This window comes from Microplitis demolitor, chromosome 1 (genome assembly GCF_026212275.2).
Source record: "Microplitis demolitor isolate Queensland-Clemson2020A chromosome 1, iyMicDemo2.1a, whole genome shotgun sequence".
Taxonomy (NCBI): domain Eukaryota; kingdom Metazoa; phylum Arthropoda; class Insecta; order Hymenoptera; family Braconidae; genus Microplitis; species Microplitis demolitor.
Window position 1 is genome coordinate 18,640,068 of NC_068545.1, and position 23,452 is coordinate 18,663,519.

The following is a 23,452-nucleotide window of genomic DNA, read 5'->3' on the forward strand; positions in this document are numbered from 1 at the left end:
TGAAGTTAACAGGCAATTAAAAATTTTTTGGATTTTTTTTTTAAAAACATGACAAAAAAAAACAATTAAAAATATGCACATGTAGAAAATTCAAAAAACTATTGGTGCAATTTTTTAAAATATTTTTTTTTTATTATTTATCTATTAAAAAAAATCCAAAAATTATTAGACGTCAGATAACTTCAGTATTATTTATAAATATGGTTGACATTCAGGTAATTTAAATTTTTAAAAAAAGGGAAACTACCAACTGAGATTATATTTAAAAATATATATAATATGTGATATAAGTACTAATTATATTGAAATTTAATAGAAATAAAAATAATTTACAGTTTAAAATGTTAAATCAGCCGCCATTCGCGCTGGTCTCCAAAGACCAAGTCAATGTCTGGCCGGGTGTGCGTTAGAAAACGAAAGTTTATATCACAGTATTACAGTATGTGCTGATAACACGTGGTGATCACGTATACACGGATGTATGTATAGATGTCTATATAAGAAGTATAAAAATTATGTGTACTTAGTACTCCAAGTAATGTAATTGAAGAATCACAATTAGATCGTAGGCAGTTCTTTTGTGCTGCAACAAATAAATTTACCGGAAGGTGAAGGCTCTTGGATTCTTATCTGGTTATCACTTTTACTTATTAAATAACATTTATCATTTTGCCGATATTAAACATATCATAGATTATGAATATAAAGGATATATTTTATCTTTATAAACATCAATGATAATAACGCGAATAATTCAAATTTTTAAATAACAATTATGAATAAAAAAATAGTTGGAATTTTAAACGTTCATATTTTTTAAACTAATTATTTTCAAGAGGTCGAATAAATTACTGAGTGATAAATTTTTCTGAATATACAATGTCATGAAAATTATAATTGTTTTTTGAATGATGTATTAATTTTTAAATTTCAGAGAATAGTTATCGATCATGGGGGTAATTAGAACATTAGGGACGATCGATTATCTGGTCATTTCGCTGATGATTGTCATTAGTGTTGGCATTGGAATTTACTATCGTTTGACTGGAGGCAGACAGAAAACAGCTGAGGTAATTAAAAGAGTACAGAATCGATGATACTAGTAAGATAAATAAAATATGACTAAGCACTTTCATTTACATAGTAATTGTCTCCAATCAATAGATTTATTCGTCGTTAAATCTCAATCTTAAAAACATGAATATTCTCTACAGACTGTGTTATACACGTGATCAATGATGCAATCAGTTCTCCTAACTCCTTATTTTATTTTAAATTTCACAGGAATATTTTTCGGCGAACCGATCAATGGGTCCGCTGTCAGTTGGTATTGCTTTGATGGTGTCATTTATGTCTGCGATTACACTTTTAGGATTATCCGCTGAAAATTATGTCTATGGATCACAATTTGTTGTTATAAATATATCTTACTTAATTGGCACACCAATAGTGTGCTATGGATTTTTGCCAGTATTTTATAAACTGCAAGCAACGAGTACTTATGAGGTATAAAAAAGAGCAGTGGGAAAATTACAGTTTTTAGTACAAGAACAGAGCCCTCGTATAAAAAACTTCAAGTATTGTTGATTGCACTGTAATAATTGAGACTACTTCTTGTAATAAAGTAATTACAATTACAGATACCAAATTTTACAGTTTCTACCGCGAAATTTGAAGTTTGAAAACCTGTATGCTGTTAAGGACTGAAAAAAGTCTTATATGAAACTGTAACGTCTCAGAAATAATGTAATTTTAACAGTTTTGAAGTAGAGGGACTTTGCTGATATTTGAAACTGTAATTTTGTCCAGTATTCTTTTTTCCGAGTAATAAATACTGGTTAATTAGTAATTTAGCAATTACAAATGATAAATATAACAATATTTTGCGAAAGTATTTAGAAAGGCGTTTCGGAGTACCAACGAGATTGTTAGCGAGCTTCGTCGTGTGGCTCCAAATGTTATTGTACTCGGGCGTGGTGCTTTACGCTCCGGCTTTGGCCTTTGAGACGACAACTGACCTATCAAGAATGAAAAGTATCCTATCAGTCGGCTTAGCCTGCGCTTTTTATTCTAGTATCGGCGGAATAAAAGCCGTATTGATAACAGATATTTTCCAAGCAGTTTTGATGTTTGCTTCATTGATTGCTGTAATTGCCGTAGCCGCTTATTCGGCCGGTGGCCTCGACGAAGTATGGAACATTGCAAGTCAAGGCGGCCGTATAGATTTTAATCAGTAATTTAATAATTTATTTTATTTATAATTCATTTATTATTATCTTTTTATATTTTAATTTATATAATTGTTATGGTTGATAGCTTTTCTATTGATCCTACCGAACGCCACACATGGTGGAGTCTCATAATTGGAGGACTTTGTACATATTTGTCACTCTATGGAGTGAATCAAATTCAAGTTCAACGGATGTTAACTGTCAAGTAAGATATTTTATTTCATCACCACGGAAATTACCAAGGATATCAATAGTAAATTTCAATTCTCTAAATAATTTTTTTTAAGTACAATATGATTATAAATTTGATAAATACTTATCAAAGTAATTACTTATTTGCTTTCGTTATCTGATTAAAAATTATTTTTTTTCTATCATCAAAAGATACGAATTATAGTGTCTATTGATATTTAGTTCAGAGCGCGATTACACTAATCTTTTAAAAAGTCTTTGTGACTGTAAATTATAGATAATGTAAATTATTTATTTCCAGGAGTCTGAGGTCAGCACAAAATGCGCTGTGGTTCTGTTGGCCCGTTCTAACAGCACTGTCTATCACAACATGTTTCTCAGGACTTGCAATGTACAGTAAATATTATAACTGTGATCCAAAGACAGCCGGAGCAATAAAACAATCAGATATGCTGATGCCATTCTTCGTTATGGAGACAATGTCTTCAATACCCGGTTTATCAGGTTTATTTATCGCCGGTCAGTTCCACAAAATTCATGTATTTTCATATTTTTCAGCGTAACAATAATAACTATTTTATCGCAGGTGTCTTTAGTGCGGGATTAAGTACCATATCAGCGGCTCTAAACGCTCTTGCGGCTGTTAGTCTAGAAGATTATATAAAACCCCTGTACACAAAATTTACAAAAAAACAATTTCCACCAACATCATCATTGATATTAGGAAAAATAATAGCATTTACACTCGGTATTTTATGTATAGCTCTTGCTGTACTTGCTCAGTACCTAGGAGGTGTCCTTCAAGTAAATGAAATCATTTATTATTTATTATTTTACGCTTATTTTCAATAATTAACATCAACATTCATAAATTGCAGATAAGCTTGACAATATTTGGAGCCGTTGGTGGGCCACTAGTAGGTTTATTTACCCTGGGAATGTTGTTTGAATCGTCAACTCAACGTGGTGCTATGCTGGGTACGACAGTATCACTTGTATTTTTATTATGGATCTCATTCGGTGGTCCGCGACCAGCTCCACCGGCGTTACCAGTATCCATTGAGGGCTGCAGTAATGGAACGTTACTTTTACTCAACCAGACGCTAGAATCGAATCATCAAACGCTACATGATTACTTGCATCCCCATGTCCGTAGTAACTCGGAATTTTTTTACCTCTACCGACTTTCTTACATGTGGAATGCTCCCATTGGTCTTGTGATGACAGTCGTCGTTGGCATGATTACCAGCAAACTGTCTCAGTGGTTCGGATTCGAGAGCCAGCGAGCCATTGATCCAGATCTTTTCTTCCCGTTTGTCGCTAATCGTATTCGTAAGAGGCTTGAGACTGATCCAAGTATTACTGCACATAAATATCAATTTGAGCGTAAAGACGATCTTGATGCCACTACGTGCTTGTGATATAAATTTCGATAACTATTTCAAATTTAATTCATATCTCGCGACCTCAATGGCAACTTTGAACACAAATATGAGTAATTGAGTCCGCTGGAATACTTATAATACCTAAGGTATTATTATTAGTACAATTTTTATGATAATGCGGTACTTAGATCGAATTGCTATAGGAAATTTTAGTATTAATATAATAAAAAAATATATATTTTTTGATAATTTAATAAAATAATTAATTGACAATAAAACAAATTATACTTAAATATATTACCAAAGTTCAGTAACCAAATAGTTGTGATTATAAAACTTTACGTTAATAATTGTATTTTTAAAAATTATTTTTATATTTTTGACGAATGTTAAGTTTTACAAATTTTATAAAATGTTAATAAATGTTTTTTTTTTTTTTTTTTTTAATTATGGCCTGAATGTTTGTTATGAATTTTAAAAATTTTTATATTTATAAAAACATATCTAAAAAATATGACTGATGATAATTTATTAATTAATATTTCTTTATAAAATAGTCCCAATTTTTTACCCTCAGGAGTATATCAAACATATTTTAATTATTTTTACATTTTATTTAATTAATAAATCAATTTTTTAGACGCACTCTCTCTTATTTGTCTCAGTTTGTTCTGTTACTAAAAAATTTATATATAAATATATATATAAAACTCCTTTTAAAAACTAAAGACGTGAGTAATTTAATTTTCACACGTCATCACAGAGATTTAAAAAATTTCCATGCAATAGAAATTAATGTTATCTGTAAAATTTAAATTTCAGCGCCAAAATGTGGCCAAGTAGTAGAATAAATAATCATTTGTACAAGAAGTAGTTATAATTATCAATTACTTTCAATAAAACTGATCGTTATCTTTATTTTAAATTAAAGAATAGTCTCTTTATGCCATCTGTTCAATTAAATTTGGATTTTATAGCAATAATATTCGCCAGGTAAATTTATCCCACGACACCGACCTGAGTCTTCAGATATTTTTTACCAAAGTATTGATAAGCACGTGGTAATATCATGTGTCATATATATATATATTTAGAGTCAGATTATAAGTGTAAGCATAAGATATGCAGTAATTGATATGAGTTCTATCTTGATTGGTAATTAAATAGAAAGACCCGGTTAGAAACCACTGGCAGTTACTTGTTGCCGCATCGGACGTTTACGAGGTAATTAATATATTTTTTAAAATTTTAAATTCACTAGTAAATTATTCTAAAAATTATTTATTTTTGATACAGATAATTATTGACCTCATTACAAAAACTTTTTAATGGATAATTCGGATTCGAGCGAAATATAAATTTGTGGCGGCGAAAATATATGATGATCTGATTTCAAATTTAATTCATCACTTACACACTGATTTGAATTTTTTTCTCATTAATAATAATAATAATAATAATAATAATAATAATAATAATAATAATAATAATAATAATAATAATAATAATAATAATAATAATAATAATAATAATAATAATAATAATAATAATTGATAACTGGTATGTCAATACTAATTATTTATGGAAAATTTTAAAATAAATTTCAAATTAAACTTTTTTTGATGCAGTGAATAGTTGACGATAATGGAATCGACAAAAACATTAGGATTGGTTGATTATCTGGTGATTACACTGACAATTGCTATTAGTGTTGGTATCGGAATTTATTATCGTTTCACCGGAGGCAAACAAAAAACATCCGAGGTAATTTGAATAGTAAATAATTAATGCCATCAATTAAATAAATAAAATATATTACTGAGCACTTTTTATTCCCATAGCAATTGACTTTAATGAATGTGATCATTCATTTAATTTCACCGAATTCAATCAAGCAAAGGACAAATTTTTTTTAGCAATTAATTTTTAATAATTTACTCGTTTTATTGTAGGAATATTTTTCGGCAAACCGATCAATGGGTCCGCTGTCAGTTGGTATTGCTTTGATGGTGTCATTTATGTCTGCAATAACACTCTTAGGAATGTCTGCTGAAAATTATGTTTACGGAACGCAGTTTATTGTCATAAATATTAATTATATATTGTCTACTCCAATAATTTGCTATGGATTTTTGCCAGTATTTTATAAACTGCAAGCAACGAGTACTTATGAGGTATAAAAAAGAGCAGTGGGAAAATTACAGTTTTTAGTACAAGAACAGAGCCCTCGTATAAAAAACTTCAAGTATTGTAGATTGCACTGTAATAATTGAAACTACTTCTTGTTATAAAGTAATTACAATTACAGATACCAAATTTTACAGTTTCTACCGCGAAATTTGAAGTTTGAAAACCTGTATGCTGTTAAGGACTGGAAAAAGTCTTATATGAAACTGTAATGTCTCAGAAATAATGTAATTTTAACAGTTTTGAAGTAGAGGGACTTTGCTGATATTTGAAACTGTAATTTTGTCCAGTATTCTTTTTTCCGAGTAATAAATACTGGTTAATTAGTAATTTAGCAATTACAAATGATAAATATAACAATATTTTGCGAAAGTATTTAGAAAGGCGTTTCGGAGTACCAACGAGATTGTTAGCGAGCTTCGTCGTGTGGCTCCAAATGTTATTGTACTCGGGCGTGGTGCTTTACGCTCCGGCTTTGGCCTTTGAGACGACAACTGACTTATCAAGAATGAAAAGTATCCTATCAGTCGGCTTAGCCTGCGCTTTTTATTCTAGTATCGGCGGAATAAAAGCTGTATTGATAACAGATATTTTCCAAGCAGTTTTGATGTTTGCTTCGTTAATTGCTGTAATTGCCGTAGCCGCTTATTCAGCCGGTGGCCTCGACGAAGTATGGAACATTGCAAGTCAAGGCGGCCGTATAGATTTTAATCAGTAATTTAATAATTTATTTTATTTACAATTCATTTATTATTATCTTTTTATATTTTAATTTACATAATTGTTATGGTCTGTAGCTTTTCTATTGATCCTACCGAACGCCACACATGGTGGAGTCTCATAATTGGAGGAATGTGTACATTTTTATCACTCTACGGAGTAAATCAAATTCAAGTACAACGATTTTTAACTGTCAAGTAAGTAATTTTATTTTTGATTTGACTTTATGCTTAAATTTATTCCAAGGACAATAATTTTATATTATTTTATTTATATACTTAATTCATTAAAATAAACACCATGTAATTATTTAACTGACGATTAAATTTTATCATAGCAATTATTCATTTACTTTTGTTATCTGATTATTTATTTGTTTTTTTATCAACACGAGATATGAGTCTACACATTTTTTAGTTTTATTTATTATTATCATCACATTTCTATACTACAAATAATTTTAAAAAAATTTGTGTAAAACTTAAGTCTAATAATTTTATTTGCTGTCACCAGGAGTTTGAAATCAGCACAACGCGCGATGTGGTTTTGCCTTCCGGTTCTTATAATACTGAATCTCACAACAAGTTTAGCCGGATTGTCAATTTACAGCAAATATTTCAACTGTGATCCAAAAACAGCCGGAAAAATAAAACAACCAGATATGCTGATGCCATTCTATGTTATGGAGACAATGTCTTCAATTCCAGGTCTTCCTGGTTTAATTATCGCTGGTTTGTATTCAAAATTTATTTGTTTATCATTACTTTTATCTTCATATTTTTATTTGTCCCAGAGTAATAACAATAATTATTATTATTATTTTATCACAGGTGTATTTAGTGCGGGATTAAGTACAATATCAGCAGCACTAAATTCCCTTGCAGCTGTTAGTTTGGAAGATTATATAAAACCCCTGTACTTGAAATGTACAAAAAAACAATTATCACCATCAACGTCATTGATATTAGGAAAATTTCTAGCATTTTCACTTGGATTTTTATGTATAGCTCTTGCTGTACTTGCTCAGTACTTAGGAAGTGTCCTTCAAGTAAATGAAATCATTTATTATTTATTATTTTTCGCTTATTTTCAATAATTAACATCAACATTCATAAATTGCAGACAAGCTTGACAATATTTGGAGCCGTTGGTGGGCCGCTATTAGGTTTATTTACCCTGGGAATGTTATTTGAATCATCAACTCAGAGTGGTGCTATTCTAGGTACGACAGTATCACTTGTATTTTCATTATGGATCTCATTCGGTGGTCCGCGACCAGCTCCACCGGCGTTACCAGTATCCATTGAGGGCTGCAGTAATGGAACGTTACTTTTACTCAACCAGACGCTAGAAATGAATCATCAAACGCTACATGATTACTTGCATCCTCATGTCCGTAGTAACTCGGAATTTTTTTACCTCTACCGACTTTCTTACTTGTGGGTTTCCCTGATTGGTCTTGTGTTGACAATCACCATTGGCATGATCACCAGTAAAATTTCTCGGTGCTTTGGGTTCGAGAGCCAACGAGCCATTGATCCAGATCTGTTCTTCCCATTTATAGCTAAACGTGTTCGCAAGAGGCTTGAGACTGATCCTAATTTTACTGCACAAAAATATCAATTTGAAAGTAAAAATAATATCGACACTGCTACCACTAGCATGTAACCATCTTGTCACGAATTTTTCAGTAGTTACAATCAAGTTTTCATCGCATCATAAATTATTGTAAAAATCAACTTACAATCCATTGTTTTTATATTTAAATTTTAAGTTTCATAAAAAAAAAGTACAAAGTTTGAATTTATTGCCTCGCTCTCAAAAACTATTTTCTCAAGAGTTTTCAAATCCATTTTATCAGTAATCTGGATGAATATTTTCTTTCCGGAATGATGATTGTCTTGTTTATTATCTTGGTAATTAAACCGATTCAGCCTTGAGACAAATGTGTGATGTTAATGAACATGCTGATGCTTTATATAATTAATTTTTAAAAACCTTAAGTACTTTTCTATCTCAGGGCAATGGGTAACCGCTCCTTAATTATATTCACATAAATAATTATTTCTATTGATACCTCCCGTACTTAAATCAAAATTTCATAGATAAAATGATTATTTATTTTACTATTAACAAACTTATGTAATTTTAAAATATTGAATTTTATACATATGTACAGTACTATAATGTTAACTTTTATGACATCATTGTCATTATTATAGATGTATATTTTTTTAAATAAATAATTAAATTATAATAATTTATATGCTTACTCTATTTTCCATATTTTTATAAATAGTTGAAGTACTAATTTTATATATTTATCATAAAAAATATGAATAATTTTTTAAATTCATTTTCAATAAAAAAAAATTAAAATAATTTGATTGATAAAATTTTATATATTTCAATTTGTAATTCGTATATTTTGTTGCAATAAAAATATATAAAATTATAAACTAGTGTAATTGTTAGTTAATAAAAGTGATAGTAATTTATTGGTTTTCTTTTGTTCCTGAAAAAATTAGCGAAGTAGATACGGATCGGATGACTGTTTATTTATTTATTCCTCGGAGTGAAATTCACTTTGAAGAGGAGTTTATTTTAATAATAAAACTCCGAATTGCAGTGAATGTGAATTGGAATAAAATTCAGATCACTTCGAAATCACGTACACAAAAAATAAACTCCCCCTTTACTTTGTTCGAGGAGTAAATTTAAAAAAAACTGCAAACTTCGAATGGCGGAGTTTGGATTTAAATAAAATCCGAATACCCTCCCAATTTTTCCATTGTATATTATTCTCATAAATAATTAAGCGTTTTATGGGGATCGCTATCAGCGAATTTGATGGTTACTCTCTGATTGTCGAGAATAAAAATGCTGGCCCTAAAATTAATCATCTTCAATTAAGACAAATTAGGGAATTAATGTTCAAGACGAAATAGTCTGTACGTCTTGGAATCTCAATGTATCCAGTGGTATCCAGATAAAAGCGGTTTTAATTCAAATTCCTATACGCTAAACTATAATATCATCACTTAATCCCTTCTTCTTTTTATTTTTTACACTTGTTTCAGTAATTACAAGCTATCACGTGATTATTTTTTAAATATAATCTGCTCATAAAATTTTCAAAATCATTTCTTCAAATAAACATCATTTTATCTTTACAAGCAAACCATTTAGATTTTAATTATTAACAAAAAATTAATATTATTCAGCATTAAACTGTTTGATTTTAAAATAAACTTGCATAGATAATATGGCTAAAAGTCAAAATGAAGCAGCATGGAACCAGTTTGATCCTGAAAACTCAAATCATAACTCGTGTAATCGTTTGATAGCAAAAATAACATGATCCCTATTGGATGGTATCATAATAAATTAACTCGCACAATATATACCCAAATAAAAAGTATGTATATATATATACATATATAAACAGCGACCAGTGAATCTTTTCTTCATAAAATCGCGAGGCGGACTCACGTGAAGATAAAACTCCGCAAGACGCGTTGCGTGTTGCCCTAGATTTTTATCATCATGTAAATTCGGTCAATAATAAAACAAACCATCAACTTTTCTCATCAATACAAAATATCAATAGAACATCCCTTCGTTGACCCATCCCTCATTTAATCGCGTGTACTCGTTCACTTACTTAACTCATTCGAAAAAAAAAGAAAAATGTGTAAACAGAACTTTATTTCTGGCTTGTTTACCTTTTTTTTTTTTTAATTAAACATCCTACACCTGACTAAATTATATGTTTCATAAATAAACTACCGCGTTGTTAATTAACACGCAACGTTTTTTTTTCTCGAGCAACCGCAATAACAATTAAAATACTTTAAAAACATTACAAGATAAAGATATATAGATAACATCTTACGAAGAATATTCTTCATCATCATCATCATCATCATAAGAAATTTACTCATCAGATCTAAGCAATTGTCATATCGATAAATATATAAATATATTAAATATTAAAAAGAGTGAATAAAACTAAATTTATATGATGATGAAGAAAAAGATGTTGATGATACACTCATTAATCTCACTCCATTTGCGATGACTTGTGTTGATGCTGAAAAAGTCATGTACGTCACCCTCATCTCGACATCTCGCGTCGTATTCCCTTAAATTTCATAATATCGCTTCATACAATTACTTACTATTACTGGTATATGTCAGCAAGAAATAATAGATAGTTATGCATTTAATTTATTTAATAAAACATCGTCCAGTTTAGTCATCGTTTATTATTATGGCGCAATCGTTGAATTTATTATTAAGCCACAGGATCGATTTTTAGTAAAATTATAAGGAAATTATCGCCCTTGAGTATATGCTCTACTTTTTTCTTTTATTATTATTATATGTATACATAAATACATATATACAGAGATAGACATATATTTCGAAGGAGTAAAAACGACAAACGAGAATATTGTGTGTACATCCACCACGCAACAACAAAAATAGTGGTAGGGACATATTATGTGTCGTATAAAGGCGCATATGACAATTAAAATCATCATCAGTCTTTGAATTTTACTCCGGTTTAATCCAGACGGTTTACTTAAATTTTATTTTGTTGTATTGAATTGTAAAAAACTATTTTTTATACATATATTTTTAAAACTGCAAGTGACAGATAATAAGCAAATTTATTTCTGCTTGATCAATAAGAAAAGTCGGTTTTGTTTTTCTTTTTGAACCGAAAATTATCAACTGATAAGTTTGTTTTTTAAATTCAAATTTTAAATTTTTAAATTAATGCGGTACATCAGGCAATCGAGTAAAATAATACAGTTGCAATTTCGAACATTTTTAAAAACATAATTAATTATAGTGACTTTTGTAATTATAGATATATTTTTAAAATATATATTGTAGGATTTATTTTGAATAAATTAAGGATTATTTTTTTTTGACAAGGTAAGTGTGTACCATTGATATAATTATTATTTATGACAAGTGTAAATATTGTTAAATACGTGGGTAAGATAATGAAGACACGGTCATTAGTAACGCGTTTGAAAATTTGAAATTTTTTTTGTTTGTTCGAATTCACTAGACCAAATGATCCTAAAATTATGTCACTCAATAACAATTGTACAATGTCACTTGTAATACAGTAATATTATATATATACATATATATGTAGTGTATTAAATATAAATCTATATAAAATCACAATTACATTTAATTCGATCTACATAAATTTTATCAGCTCAAATTACTACAAGTTGAATTTAATCTTTTAAGCTGCTTTGGATAAATTTTTATTCACAAATGATTTTTTAAAATTTTGTCAGTATTGAATTTAAAAAATTGGGAGTGATTGCGCGCTATTTAAATTTGAATTCACTCCGGCACTCAAAGTTCTGGAGTTTAAAAAAGAATTACTCAGCCTACATAGTAGAGAGTTTGCTTTTTCAGATCGATTTGAATTTTATTTCAATTCACATTCACTCCAATTTGGAGCTTTAGTGTTCAAACAAACTTCTTCTAGAGTGAATTTCACCTGAGGAATAGATAAAAAATCATTCCGCATTCACTCCACTAATTTTTTACAATATAAAATTACATATAATTGTATATATATAAATTTATCAGCTCAAATTACTCGAGGTACATTACGATAAATCTTTCAAAATAAATTTTAATTTGAAAATAAAATTTTTGATATTTTATTTTTAAATATATACCAGTTTGAACTAGTGACAATTATTTAGCTATCAATCATTGATATAAATATAAATATATACATGGAACAAATAATAAATAATAAATCACACCCAAGATTTATTGCTGTCAATTGTCACTGTTATCTGTAATCAATAAAATTTTTAAATATATATATTTTTTTTATTTCCTATTATTGTAAAAATGCATATTGATGTTAATAATGGATGTCAATTATTACCAGACATAATTAGATAAGAAAATGATGCTGAGACTGCTGATCCTCTTTATCGCGCTATCGACATCATCAGCCGAGCAACGAAGACAATTAACTGCTGAAGAAGAAAAATGCTACATCGAAAATCCTGGGCTGCGTAACAGCTTTTCATGGATTGATTACTTAGTATTATCAATAATGTTACTAGTATCATGTTTAATTGGTACATTTTATGGTTTTTTTTCTAAAAAACAAGAAACAAGTAACGACTTTTTACTTGGCGGGTCCAGTATCGGGACGATACCGATGGCGATGTCTTTAGCTGCGAGTTTTATAACTGCTATTGAATTACTTGGTAATCCTGCTGAAATGTATAGTCAAGTAATTTAGTTTTTTTTTATTTACCCTGCCTATCACTGTTTAATTTTTTTTTATTCTCAACGATAATTGTCGTGAAATTTAATAAAATTTATTAAGTTCACGTTAATATCGATTTGTTGACAGTTTGAAAAATTAAAGCGACAAGTCAAAAATAACTTTTCTTTCTTAAAACCTCGTGGTAGTCAGTTCAATAATTACTGGGTCAGACTTTAATGAAATTTGACAAATTGGTTCAATGATAAGAAAAAATTTAATTTAATTTTTTAAGAGCTACAGAAAACTTTTGCGCTACGGTTTGAAAATAAAAATTATCTTGGGAAAAAAAAATTCTCGCGCCAAAAAATTATTTTTTTTCTGTGTATTTAAAAACTAATTATACATGAAAAAAAAAATTTTAATCTAAGTTCAGATTTCAAATGTCAGTTTCAAAATTAAATGACTTATGAGTCATAAAAAAATATACTATTTTATTTATTGACATTTATCACTTGAAAATTTAACTTTTCAAAATCATATTTACGAATTATTAAAATTTTCAAATAATTTCAAGTGATTTTTCAAAAATCTAAAGAAAAAATTTTGAACAGTGACCAGCTTAAGTTTAATTATTATTAATAACTATTAAAAATTAATTTAGGGCACGCAATTTTGGATGACTTGCATAGCATTTGTACTAGTGGTACCGATAACTTCAAAACTCTACTTACCTGTATTCATGAGACTAAGATTAACTTCGACCTACGAATATTTGAACCTCAGATTCAATCGTCATTGCAGATTATTCGCAAGTGGGTTGTACATGTTGCAAATGATTTTATACTCATCGGTTGCAGTTTACGCTCCAGCATTAGCTTTAAGTCATGGTAACAATCGGCTAATTTAATTAATTGATCAATTTTCTACATGATTGATTTTTACTTAATAAAATAATTGTCACTAATCAAATTTTTTAGTTACTGGGCTGGATACTTATCTCGCTGTCGCTCTAGTCTACGTCGTTTGTATTTTCTACGCTTCACAAGTAAGTTAATTAATTAAGAGATAAATATCATTTTCAACAACTGTGTCATTGATAATTTTTATTACCTAGGGTGGAATGAAAGCTGTTATAATGACAGATACTTTTCAAGGGGTAGTACTGCTGCTGTCACTTTTTGTTGTCGTGGGTATGGGCATGAGTTTAGAAGGCGGGATATCGCAGGTTTGGAGTAAAAGTTTTGAAGCAAATAGAATTGAGTTCTTCAATTTTGATCCACGGCCGACTGTGAGACACAGCTTTTGGAGTGTTGTCATTGGCGGGACTTTTTATTGGGTCACTATGTTCTGTAGTAATCAAGCATCTGTACAAAAATATCTTAGTGTACAATCTATAGGTCAAGTTAATACGTAAGTATTTTTTTCAGTAAATTAATTAATTAATTGATTTATTTATTTATTTGTACATGAGAAAAATATGATAATTGTGTCGAAAAATAGATGTTTTTAATCTTTACTGTACCAAATATCTGACAAAAATTTTTTGAATTTTAATCGGAGTCTGAGAGCGCGCTCGCACCTTCCGATTGACTTTAAATCAGAATCAATTGAAATTTTTTAATCAGTCAGCCCGAGTTTACTGAAAAGAAAAAAAATATGTCTTCAAATTATTTTATTAATTAATCATATGGAGTCTAGTCATTTGATAGCAAATTTCATAGCATTGATTAAATTCTAATTTAAAAATTTGTGCAATGCAAACAGTTTTTTCATTGATTTAAATTTTAAAAAATTGAAAATGAATATAGATAAAAAATAATTATATTTTACTTACAGAGCACTTTGGGTGTCATCATTAGCATTGACTGTAATTTATACGATAAATTTCCTTACTGGCATGATACTTTACAGTGCAAATAAAGGCTGCGATCCACTAAACGCTGGATATATAACCGGGCAAGATCAATCCTTACCCCTTTATGTTATGAATTTTTTGGGTAGTTATCCAGGTATACCGGGACTTTTTGTTGCTGGTATTTTTGCAGCTTCTCTTGGGTAATTATCTTCAATTAATTAAAGCAAAAAAAAATAAATTATTATTATTAATAAAAAATAATAACTTAACAGTACGGTAGCAAGCGCATTGAACTCACTAGCCGCACTGACATGTGAAGATATTCTTCAAGGAATATTAAATATCCAAGTACCAGCGAAAAAAGGAGCAGCTTACGCAAGATGGATTAGTATTTTCTTTGGAATATTTAGCTTTGCTTTTATTTTTGTTATCGAACGTCTAGGCAGTGTTTTAGAGGTAATCTCATTAGTCTATAATTTAGAAAAAAAAATCTTAAATATGATCCTGAAGTATAAGTGTAAATGTAGCTGACAATTGGCAATTTTTTAAATTTTTGAAAAAATTAAAAAATTAGCGCGCGCATTTTTTTCAATTTCATTATTTTAATTAATTTGTCAGTAACTTCAGTATCATTTTTAAAAATTTATTATAAAACCAAGAGATTTTATTATCTAAAGCTGCTTTTTTTGTTAATTATAATAGTTTGTTATTATTATTACTATTTTTTTGTGATTGTCAAAGGTCGCTTTGTCGTTTAATGGCATGGTTGGTGGTGTTACACTGGGTATGTTTTCGTTGGGAATGTTTGTACCATGGGCAAATGCAAAAGGCGCAATGACCGGTGCGATAAGTGCTTTCTTGTTAGTATTATGGATTGGTTTAGGAGCACAAATAGCAGCTTTTAATGGTTTAATACACATTCAAACAAAACAAGTGTCCGTTAGTTATTGTCCTTGTATTAACGAAACACTTTATGATCAAGAAATCACTGAAGATTATTATGAAAATAATCAAGTTTGGTCACTTTATAAAGTAAGTTTTTTATATTTTGAGATCATTCTTAGACAGTGCCCCCCATTTTGTAAAAATATCCAATGACAACTGTCAAATCGATGTCCAAATTTTTCTAATTAATTTTAAAAAAATAATTACTTACAATTGTCATCAACTGAGAATTAAACGAAATTTGTTAAATCTTCATGTCCGTTTTATAATTTGAACTTTTAAATTTTGTTTACTAAATTTGGTTTAACTCCTAACTGATAGCAATTGAAAGTAATTTTTTTTTAAATCTTTCGGTGAAATTGCAAGCCCGCTTTTTTTCTAATTAGTTCTTTAATTTTTTTTTAATTAATGAATAAAATTTGGATACCGATATGACAGTTGAGTGATTGAGTATTTTTAAAAAGTGGAGGCGGACACTGTTTGAAAATACCCTTAAGAAATCAGATTCAAAATTAATGATGTTAAATTGAATCAGATTTTTTTTTTGTTTTTAATTAATTCATTAGTGAAAAATAATTAATTTAAATTTAGATAAGTTACTTGTGGTACAGCATGATCGGATGTTGCGTAACAGTATTAGTCGGAAGTGCTGTCAGTTTTATGACAGTGCCCCAGGACCTTGATGAACTGGACAGAAATTTACTGAGTCCAGTGACAAAATATTATATTGGTAATTCTTCATCAGCAATAAAAAATAAATTACCAAATAACAATAATGTACAGGGTGTTACTAATTTAGCCCTTGAATTATTCCTCGAAGATGAAAGAATAAATCAAGAAGTTACCAAGAGTCCTAAGTAGTCATCACTAATTTTAGAAACGTCTCCATGTCTAAAGATATTAATCTCAGGATTCTCAGGTTCTTCACTGAGAACTTTCAACTCAAATCGGACAGGAAGTTCATTCATAAAATATCACCTGACGTCACAGTAGTGTCATTAATTATTAAGTGTAATCAATCAAGTTCTTGGAAACTGTGAAGAGGATTGTATTTTATTAATAAGGAAAAAAAGTATTTTATTATATAAAAATAATTTTAATGAGCTCTAATCAATTCTGTACTTATTATTACTGTACATAGTTTTTAATTTAAGTATAGTAATTGTTATAAATAAAATTTTTATTACTATAAGTAACAAAACTAATAAAATTTTAATAATTATGTTAATTCGCTTCTTTGTTTATTTTTTTATCGGTGAAAATAAAAAATTCAAAAGTATTAAATTTATAAAAAAAAAAACATTTAGAAGGCTAGTCTTCAAAATATCTGGAGACTGGGTAATTTACTCCCCTCAAATAAAAGATAATTAAATAAAAATTTTTCTTAATAAATTACTACTACTAATGTCTCTCCCTATGAATTTAATAATTTTATTAAATTTACTGTGGACATAATTTTTAAATAACTACATAAAATATATTTTACTTAAAAAATCCGTCCAGTTGTTGGCGACTGAGTTGCGAAATTTCTACTAAGTCTACAATTTCCTCGTATTAATATAAAAATTAGTAAAACCAAAACAAATATTTATTTTATGGCGAGAAAATTCATCAAGGACTAAACAAGTGGATAACTCGTGTGCAACTGAATGGTTACAAATGGAATGGAGAGCCCTTTTAGGATGTTAGGACGAGGTCGTGTTATCATTTTATCTCAGAGTGACTTCACCAGTACAGGAAACTGATGCCACGGGAGGTTTCTCTAAGTCCATTTCCATCCAAATCTCTTTATTTCCTGAGATGGTAGAAGTGTTTGACCCAGAAGTATGGACTCTATGGGTGTGGTTAGACACCGTGCCAATGGGGTGAGTTCTTTGAACTCTCCCTGGTTAACCGGTCACTTGATTATATTTTTCAGCTACGGATGTCGTCATAAAGAGGTAGAGCTTTGCAGGACGTCTGTACCTGAAATAGATCTCCGTAAAACGGAAGTTGACTTCGATCCCGTTACATCAATTAATTTATATATTTCATATATATTCTTATTAATCTTTATTTTTTTCACAATGCTTATATTACAAAACATATTATATTTACATTGAATGTTATGTTTTTTATTTTTTTATTATTATTTTGTGCCAACATTTTTCCAACTTTACAGACAGATAATTAATGTAATCCACATTGATATCAACCTATTGTCTACTTATTATTAATTTTACATAAAACTTACAGCTAATTTTAATAACTACCATTATCAATTATAATTTATATATTTTTTGTAGGCTCTCGACGTAAATGTGATTATGGCAGTAGATTTACAATATAATTTTATTTAAACAGCACTCGTATCTTTTAAAATCTTCAACACAAAGATTTTTTTCTTCAATATATATATATATATATATATATATATATATATATATATATATATATATATATATTTATATATATATATATTTATCTCCATATATATTTATTTATATGTGCAGTTCTTTAATTTTAATTTCAATAAATTATTGAAATGTAACTTTACAAAAGAAGTTATGACTCTCGTCGAGATTATTAATCGTAAGCTTATCTATTCAAATTACCTTACAATTATAATAATTATCATTACTATACTATCTTATAAATTATAAAAACTACTACAATGAGATCCTAAAACAAACGAAATTTCATTACAAAGCAACCCGACATTCAAACATTAATTTTTACTTTAAAAAAATCCAATTAACGCCGCGTTAATTTATTCATAAACTTACTGCACAAATTCAAATTTAAAAAAAAAAAATAAACTTCTGATTGATTTTAAATCACAAATAAGCCAACAACAAAATTCTAATTGGACCCATTTAAATTTATCAATGCATTGTCCATAAAAGAACTCAAATTACTATTACTAATTAGTGGAAAAATTCAGTGGCCAATGAAAAATTTTAATTATCAATAAAACAATATAACTAATTATCGATAATCAATACACTCATACTTATCTATTATTTATAAAGTTATTTTTTAGCTCAAGCTTATAGTTATCAATATATATAATATGTATATACTTATATTAAAACGCGAGGAAACAATATAAATAATTACTTATTTAAATAAAATCACGACGCAAAGCAGGAAAAAATCTCGGTCATGAGTATACACTTGTTTGCTTATAATTTTTTTTAAGTTTTTCATAAGCGTTTCCTGGCAGTTTATTGTTAAATTACACTTGCTGAATATTTTAAATAACCAGTCTCAAATTTATCATAATTATATTATTATGTAATCGCTGTACAGGACAAAAAAATAACTAATTATGTAAACTTAATTAACGATAACATCAACCTACATATTTAAATAATTATGCTGACCAGTATTACGAGTTAATTAATAAATCAAAATCAATTATTCTAATAATTAACCTAATCGTGAAACACGTATCAAGACGTACTATTTCTATGTTTCTTATTTTTACTTTTTCCGTTACAGTCATCCTCGCTCCTGCGTCGCTTTTCTTTGAGCTTCTTCTCCATGGCCAACATCGTTATCATTTTTTTGTGAGAGTCGCCGACGATCCATCCGTGCTGTTCCTGACGGTCGTCTTCTTCCTCGACGGTCTTCGAGGGCTGGATGAATTCCTCGTCGTCGTCGCTGGAACTCGACCAGTAGTAAAGTTGGTTCGCGGCGGCCCTTTTTCGCCGTCCGATAGCGACTCCTACGCCCTCTTCGACTTTGTTCCAGGACTTAGTGGTCCTGAGCTCTTCGTCGTCGGTCCCACTGCCGTTGGTACGGGGATTTTCATGGGTGCTTTTGTTATTTCTCTTATTGGTTGATTTTCTATTTGTCCTGACAGCAGATTTCTTACCACTACTATTAGTATTATTACTATTACTATTGCTAATGCTATTACCATTACTATTATTAGAATTAGAATTTGTGTTTGAAGAATTTCGCGACTGTGATTCCTTTTTACCAGCGCCAATATTATTTTTATTTTTCTTAACCTCAGTACTTTTCTCACATTTATTTTCTGTATCACTACTAAATTTATCTTTGTCTTTATTACATTTAAAATCACCAGAAATCTTCTTGCTCACTCGATGCTTCTTCTTGGCGCTATTGCCCTCACTGATAACGTCCTTAGATAAATTTTTTTTCCCCCCGGTGTCCTTATTAACAACAGGAGCAGCAACGGCAACAGTATTAGCGTCAACATCAGCATCAATATCGATAGCAACATCGAGCTCCTTATTGTTGGCGTCTCGCTTTAATTCGAGCTCACGTAAAATTTCCTCTTCAATGGCTTTCTGCTCTTTAGCAATCATCTGCTCATGCTTCTTCTCAATGTACCGCTCCTTCTTTTTCTCCTTGGACTCGCGCTTCTGTCGCCGTGACTTGTCGCACCCGTTATCTATTTTATCATTGGCCCCGCGCTTCCCTGTCTCTTTGAAATAGTATTCCTCGTCGGAGCTGCTTATTTCAGCCAACAAACCTTGTTTACCAATAGCACACTTTCTTTGTCGACGCGTCGATTGGAATTCCATATTGATCGTCAGAGCCGCACGCTCTTCTTCCTCTTCTTCTTGTTTTTTTAATTTTTTCAATTGCTCTTCTTTGCGCTTCTTTGATTCTTGAACTTTCCTGCTCAGAAAAACATGGAGCGGTAGATTGTCCGATGGTTTTTCCTCTGGCTTTTCATTAGTCGTTAGTTTTTCTGGTAAGTCGTCCGCCAAATCATCATTATCGTCATCGCAATCATCATTAGCAATCGACAATTTACTTTCTACTTCTTCGTAATTTATTTTTTCTTGAGGTGACGCTGATCTAGATTTCGATTTCGATTTGGACTTAGATCTAGATCTAGATCCGACAGCAGATCCATCAAATATTTTTTCAACATTATCAGTGCTGTCTAATAAAGCCAGAGCTTTTTCTAATGGAATCGATTCATCATTATCAGTATCAGTGTTGTCTAATAAATCCAAGGCTTTATCTAATGGAATAAATTCATCCTTTTCTTTATTATGATCATCATCATAATTATCTTTTTCGATCTCGGCATTTTTATCATCATCGTTGCCGCTGTCCTCGGAGTCTGAAGCAATAACGGAGCTGTCTTCGCGGTACAAATCATCTAACTCGAAGGCTGGTTCTGAACGATTGTCTGTTTCGTCATCATCCTCAGCATTATCATTGTCATTATCGTTATCATTGTTGGCCTGATAAATATAATTATCATTACCATTGACACTAACGTCATCATGCTCACTCTCCTTGCGCTCGTCGATAATCAACGGTCGATCAGACATATCAGACTCGGAAACATTCTTTTTATTATCGAACTCGTGTCTGCTTTCCTCCCGCGAGTGAGCGCCGTTGATCCAATCAATGTCCGCTTCTTCATTAGACTTATTAAACTCTCCATCGGCTTTCGGACAGATCTTCCCGTCCGGCGTTTCCCCGATCGGTCCATCAAACGGTCTTCCATCTCGGAACAAATTTTTAAGCTCATCTTTATCCTCGTACTCGCTGTCAGAAGAGCTTGATAGTTCGGCGAACAAATTCTGCTTGCCTTTAGAGCACGTTCTCTGGCTCTTAGATATGCCAACTCCAATGCCATCGGCCTTTATCGCGGTCACAAATTCATCAGAGCTGTCATCCTCATACCAGGCATTGCGCGACCGTTTCTTTGAATTTTTACTTCGTTTTTTGGACTTGTGTTTTGCGGTTAACTCACCCGTACGTTTTGATCTTTTACGTTCTACAAAACTGTCCATGGGTCCGGTGATTGATTGCTGCTGCTGCTGCTGCTTTTCTTCAAGATTAAAAGACTTCAACGCCCCCTTTGTTTTGGGTATCGACGATTCCATTTCTTTAAATTTACGCTCGATCATACTCTCAAGTCTTTTGTCCATCGAGTCCGCGGGTTTATCTCCGTCCAGTGATTTAGTAATGGTCTTAGACACCAAATCTCCTACATTAATTTCTTTTGTTTTAATGCAATTAACTTCGTAAGCTTTTTCACTCCTGCTTCTGTAGAGCGAGAGCGTTGAATTGAATCCCGATTCCGCTTGACTATCCTCGTCGTCGAACTCGTAAACGTCTTTGACTTTGTTCTGTACATCGTTTCGCTTTTTATCACCACGTCGTTTCTTGCGCTCCTGCATACCGAAGCCAAAGGGACTTTTGCGTATCAATGGATGGTACTCATCATCTTGACGTTTTATTTTTTTATTTTTATTGTGCTGCTTTAATCCAAATGAATCGCTCTGAAAATTCAGTGAGATAAATTTTTCTTGCTGCTGCTGCTGGTGATAGTGATGGTGATGATGATGATGGTGGTGTTTTCTGTCGTTGAGTTCATTTTTACGTTCAAAAAGTTCTTTAATTGGATTCCTCAGAGGTTTCTTTGGTTGATCTTTATCAGCTTTATCATTACTTTGTAAACTTGTCCAATCGTTATCATTAGAGGGTGAAAAACTTTTTATCTTTGATAATTTTTCTCGGTTTATTTTAGCTTCTGATATTGTTGACGTTGGTACTTGCGCGCACGCTAATTCTGCCAATACATTCATCGGAGTTGAGCCACTGGAAATTTATATTTAAATAATTATTATTTTTATATTGTCTAACATATATATTTATATATAAAGACCCGCTACCTTTTAAATCAATTTTCATTTAAATTTTATTATTTAAAAAGTTTTTTTTTCCTCAACAAGAATAAAAAAAAATCTCATAACTTTACATCATTCTTCATACTTTTCTTTAATTAAAAAAAAAAAAAAGAAATCACATCCTCTTAATTAGTTTTAAAGAAAAGTATAGAGTATTTATGAATAATTTAAAAGATAGAGGAGTTTTTAAATAATGAACTTACTTGTGATCATGCTTGCCGTTATTATGAAGTATATTGGACAATGCTTTATCCAATAAACCATCAAAATTGGATTCTATTTTATTTTTAATAGCCATCGATTCCCCAGTAACAGATTTAGTCTCTTTATCTCTGTCATAACCATCACCATCATCGACGGCAATAAACGCCTCGGAATTATTAGAATTCTCGTAACTTTTGTCTTTGCGATGACTATGCCGGTGGTGATGATTGCGGTGATGGTGGTGATGATGGTGATGACGACGATCATCGTTATTGTTGTAATTATAATTAGTATTGGTATTGATATTGGGATGAGTATTAGCATTGATATTCGTATCGTTCTTGTGAGCAAATGTGGTGGCAATTAAATTTTCACTTTCCCGCATACGCTGCTGTATTTTGTCCCTCAGTTTGTTGTTGTGCTCGAAAGCGACGTCCAAGCTGTCTTCATAACTAAGATTTTCCGGTCGTACAAAGTCTGTCTGAACTTCGGAAACTGGACTAAGTCTCTCGCTGCTTCGCAAACTTCTATTACGTTTCTGATAGTCATTCTCGCGGTTGTACATTTCTTCGCCGAGTAACTGTCAAAAAAAATTTTAATTAATAATTTAATCAATAGACTAAGTAATTAAACAATAATTGTTGTGATGATTTAGTTCTAAGTGGTGACAACTTTTTTTTAAAAATAGCAGAGTCTTTTAAAAGGAGATTCTAGTTTATGAGAAAGCGTTTGTTTTTAAATTTAATTTTCAATAAGCAAAATTTAAAATAACAAAAATTCATAATTCAAAT

At 30.3% G+C, this 23,452-nt stretch overlaps 4 protein-coding genes across 6 annotated transcripts in view; 3 read left to right on the forward strand and 1 right to left on the reverse strand.

Moving 5' to 3' along the window:
• Positions 1-391: 391 nt before the first annotated feature.
• LOC103578266 (putative sodium-dependent multivitamin transporter) lies at positions 392-4,150 on the forward strand. Of its 2 annotated transcripts, none has more exons than XM_008559281.3 (8): positions 392-633; positions 935-1,070; positions 1,285-1,506; positions 1,893-2,233; positions 2,317-2,436; positions 2,725-2,942; positions 3,010-3,227; positions 3,302-4,150. In XM_008559281.3, the coding sequence occupies exons 2-8, from the start codon at positions 951-953 to the stop codon at positions 3,842-3,844; spliced, it is 1,782 nt and encodes a 593-aa protein (XP_008557503.1). In that variant the 5' UTR covers positions 392-633; positions 935-950; the 3' UTR covers positions 3,845-4,150. The 2 variants fall into 2 exon arrangements, with proteins under 2 accessions (XP_008557503.1, XP_008557498.1); XM_008559276.3 differs by having other exon boundaries at positions 393-608; positions 3,302-4,149.
• A 690-nt stretch (positions 4,151-4,840) lies between these two features.
• On the forward strand, positions 4,841-8,942 carry LOC128667233 (putative sodium-dependent multivitamin transporter). 2 transcript variants are annotated; one of them, XM_008559267.2, is made up of 9 exons: positions 4,841-5,032; positions 5,105-5,368; positions 5,437-5,572; positions 5,761-5,982; positions 6,369-6,709; positions 6,793-6,912; positions 7,229-7,446; positions 7,546-7,763; positions 7,838-8,942. In XM_008559267.2, the coding sequence occupies exons 3-9, from the start codon at positions 5,453-5,455 to the stop codon at positions 8,381-8,383; spliced, it is 1,785 nt and encodes a 594-aa protein (XP_008557489.1). In that variant the 5' UTR covers positions 4,841-5,032; positions 5,105-5,368; positions 5,437-5,452; the 3' UTR covers positions 8,384-8,942. The 2 variants fall into 2 exon arrangements, with proteins under 2 accessions (XP_008557489.1, XP_053593749.1); XM_053737774.1 differs by lacking the exon at positions 5,105-5,368.
• Positions 8,943-11,453: 2,511 nt separating this feature from the next.
• Positions 11,454-16,861, forward strand: LOC103578252 (sodium-coupled monocarboxylate transporter 1). The gene is made up of 9 exons (XM_053737765.1): positions 11,454-11,662; positions 12,657-13,010; positions 13,648-13,873; positions 13,964-14,031; positions 14,101-14,396; positions 14,823-15,041; positions 15,114-15,297; positions 15,583-15,873; positions 16,378-16,861. Exons 2-9 carry the CDS (start codon positions 12,675-12,677, stop codon positions 16,645-16,647), a joined length of 1,890 nt encoding a protein of 629 aa, XP_053593740.1. The 5' UTR covers positions 11,454-11,662; positions 12,657-12,674; the 3' UTR covers positions 16,648-16,861.
• A 1,316-nt stretch (positions 16,862-18,177) lies between these two features.
• Positions 18,178-23,452, reverse strand: part of LOC103578231 (uncharacterized) — a 38,261-nt gene continuing 32,986 nt past the window's right edge. The window contains exons 5-6 of the mRNA XM_053742372.1: positions 22,661-23,241; positions 18,178-22,368 (exon numbers count right to left, since the gene is read on the reverse strand). Of these exons, the coding sequence (XP_053598347.1) occupies positions 19,221-22,368; positions 22,661-23,241 (3,729 nt within the window). The 3' untranslated portion in view covers positions 18,178-19,220. The remainder of the gene's footprint in view (positions 22,369-22,660; positions 23,242-23,452) is intronic.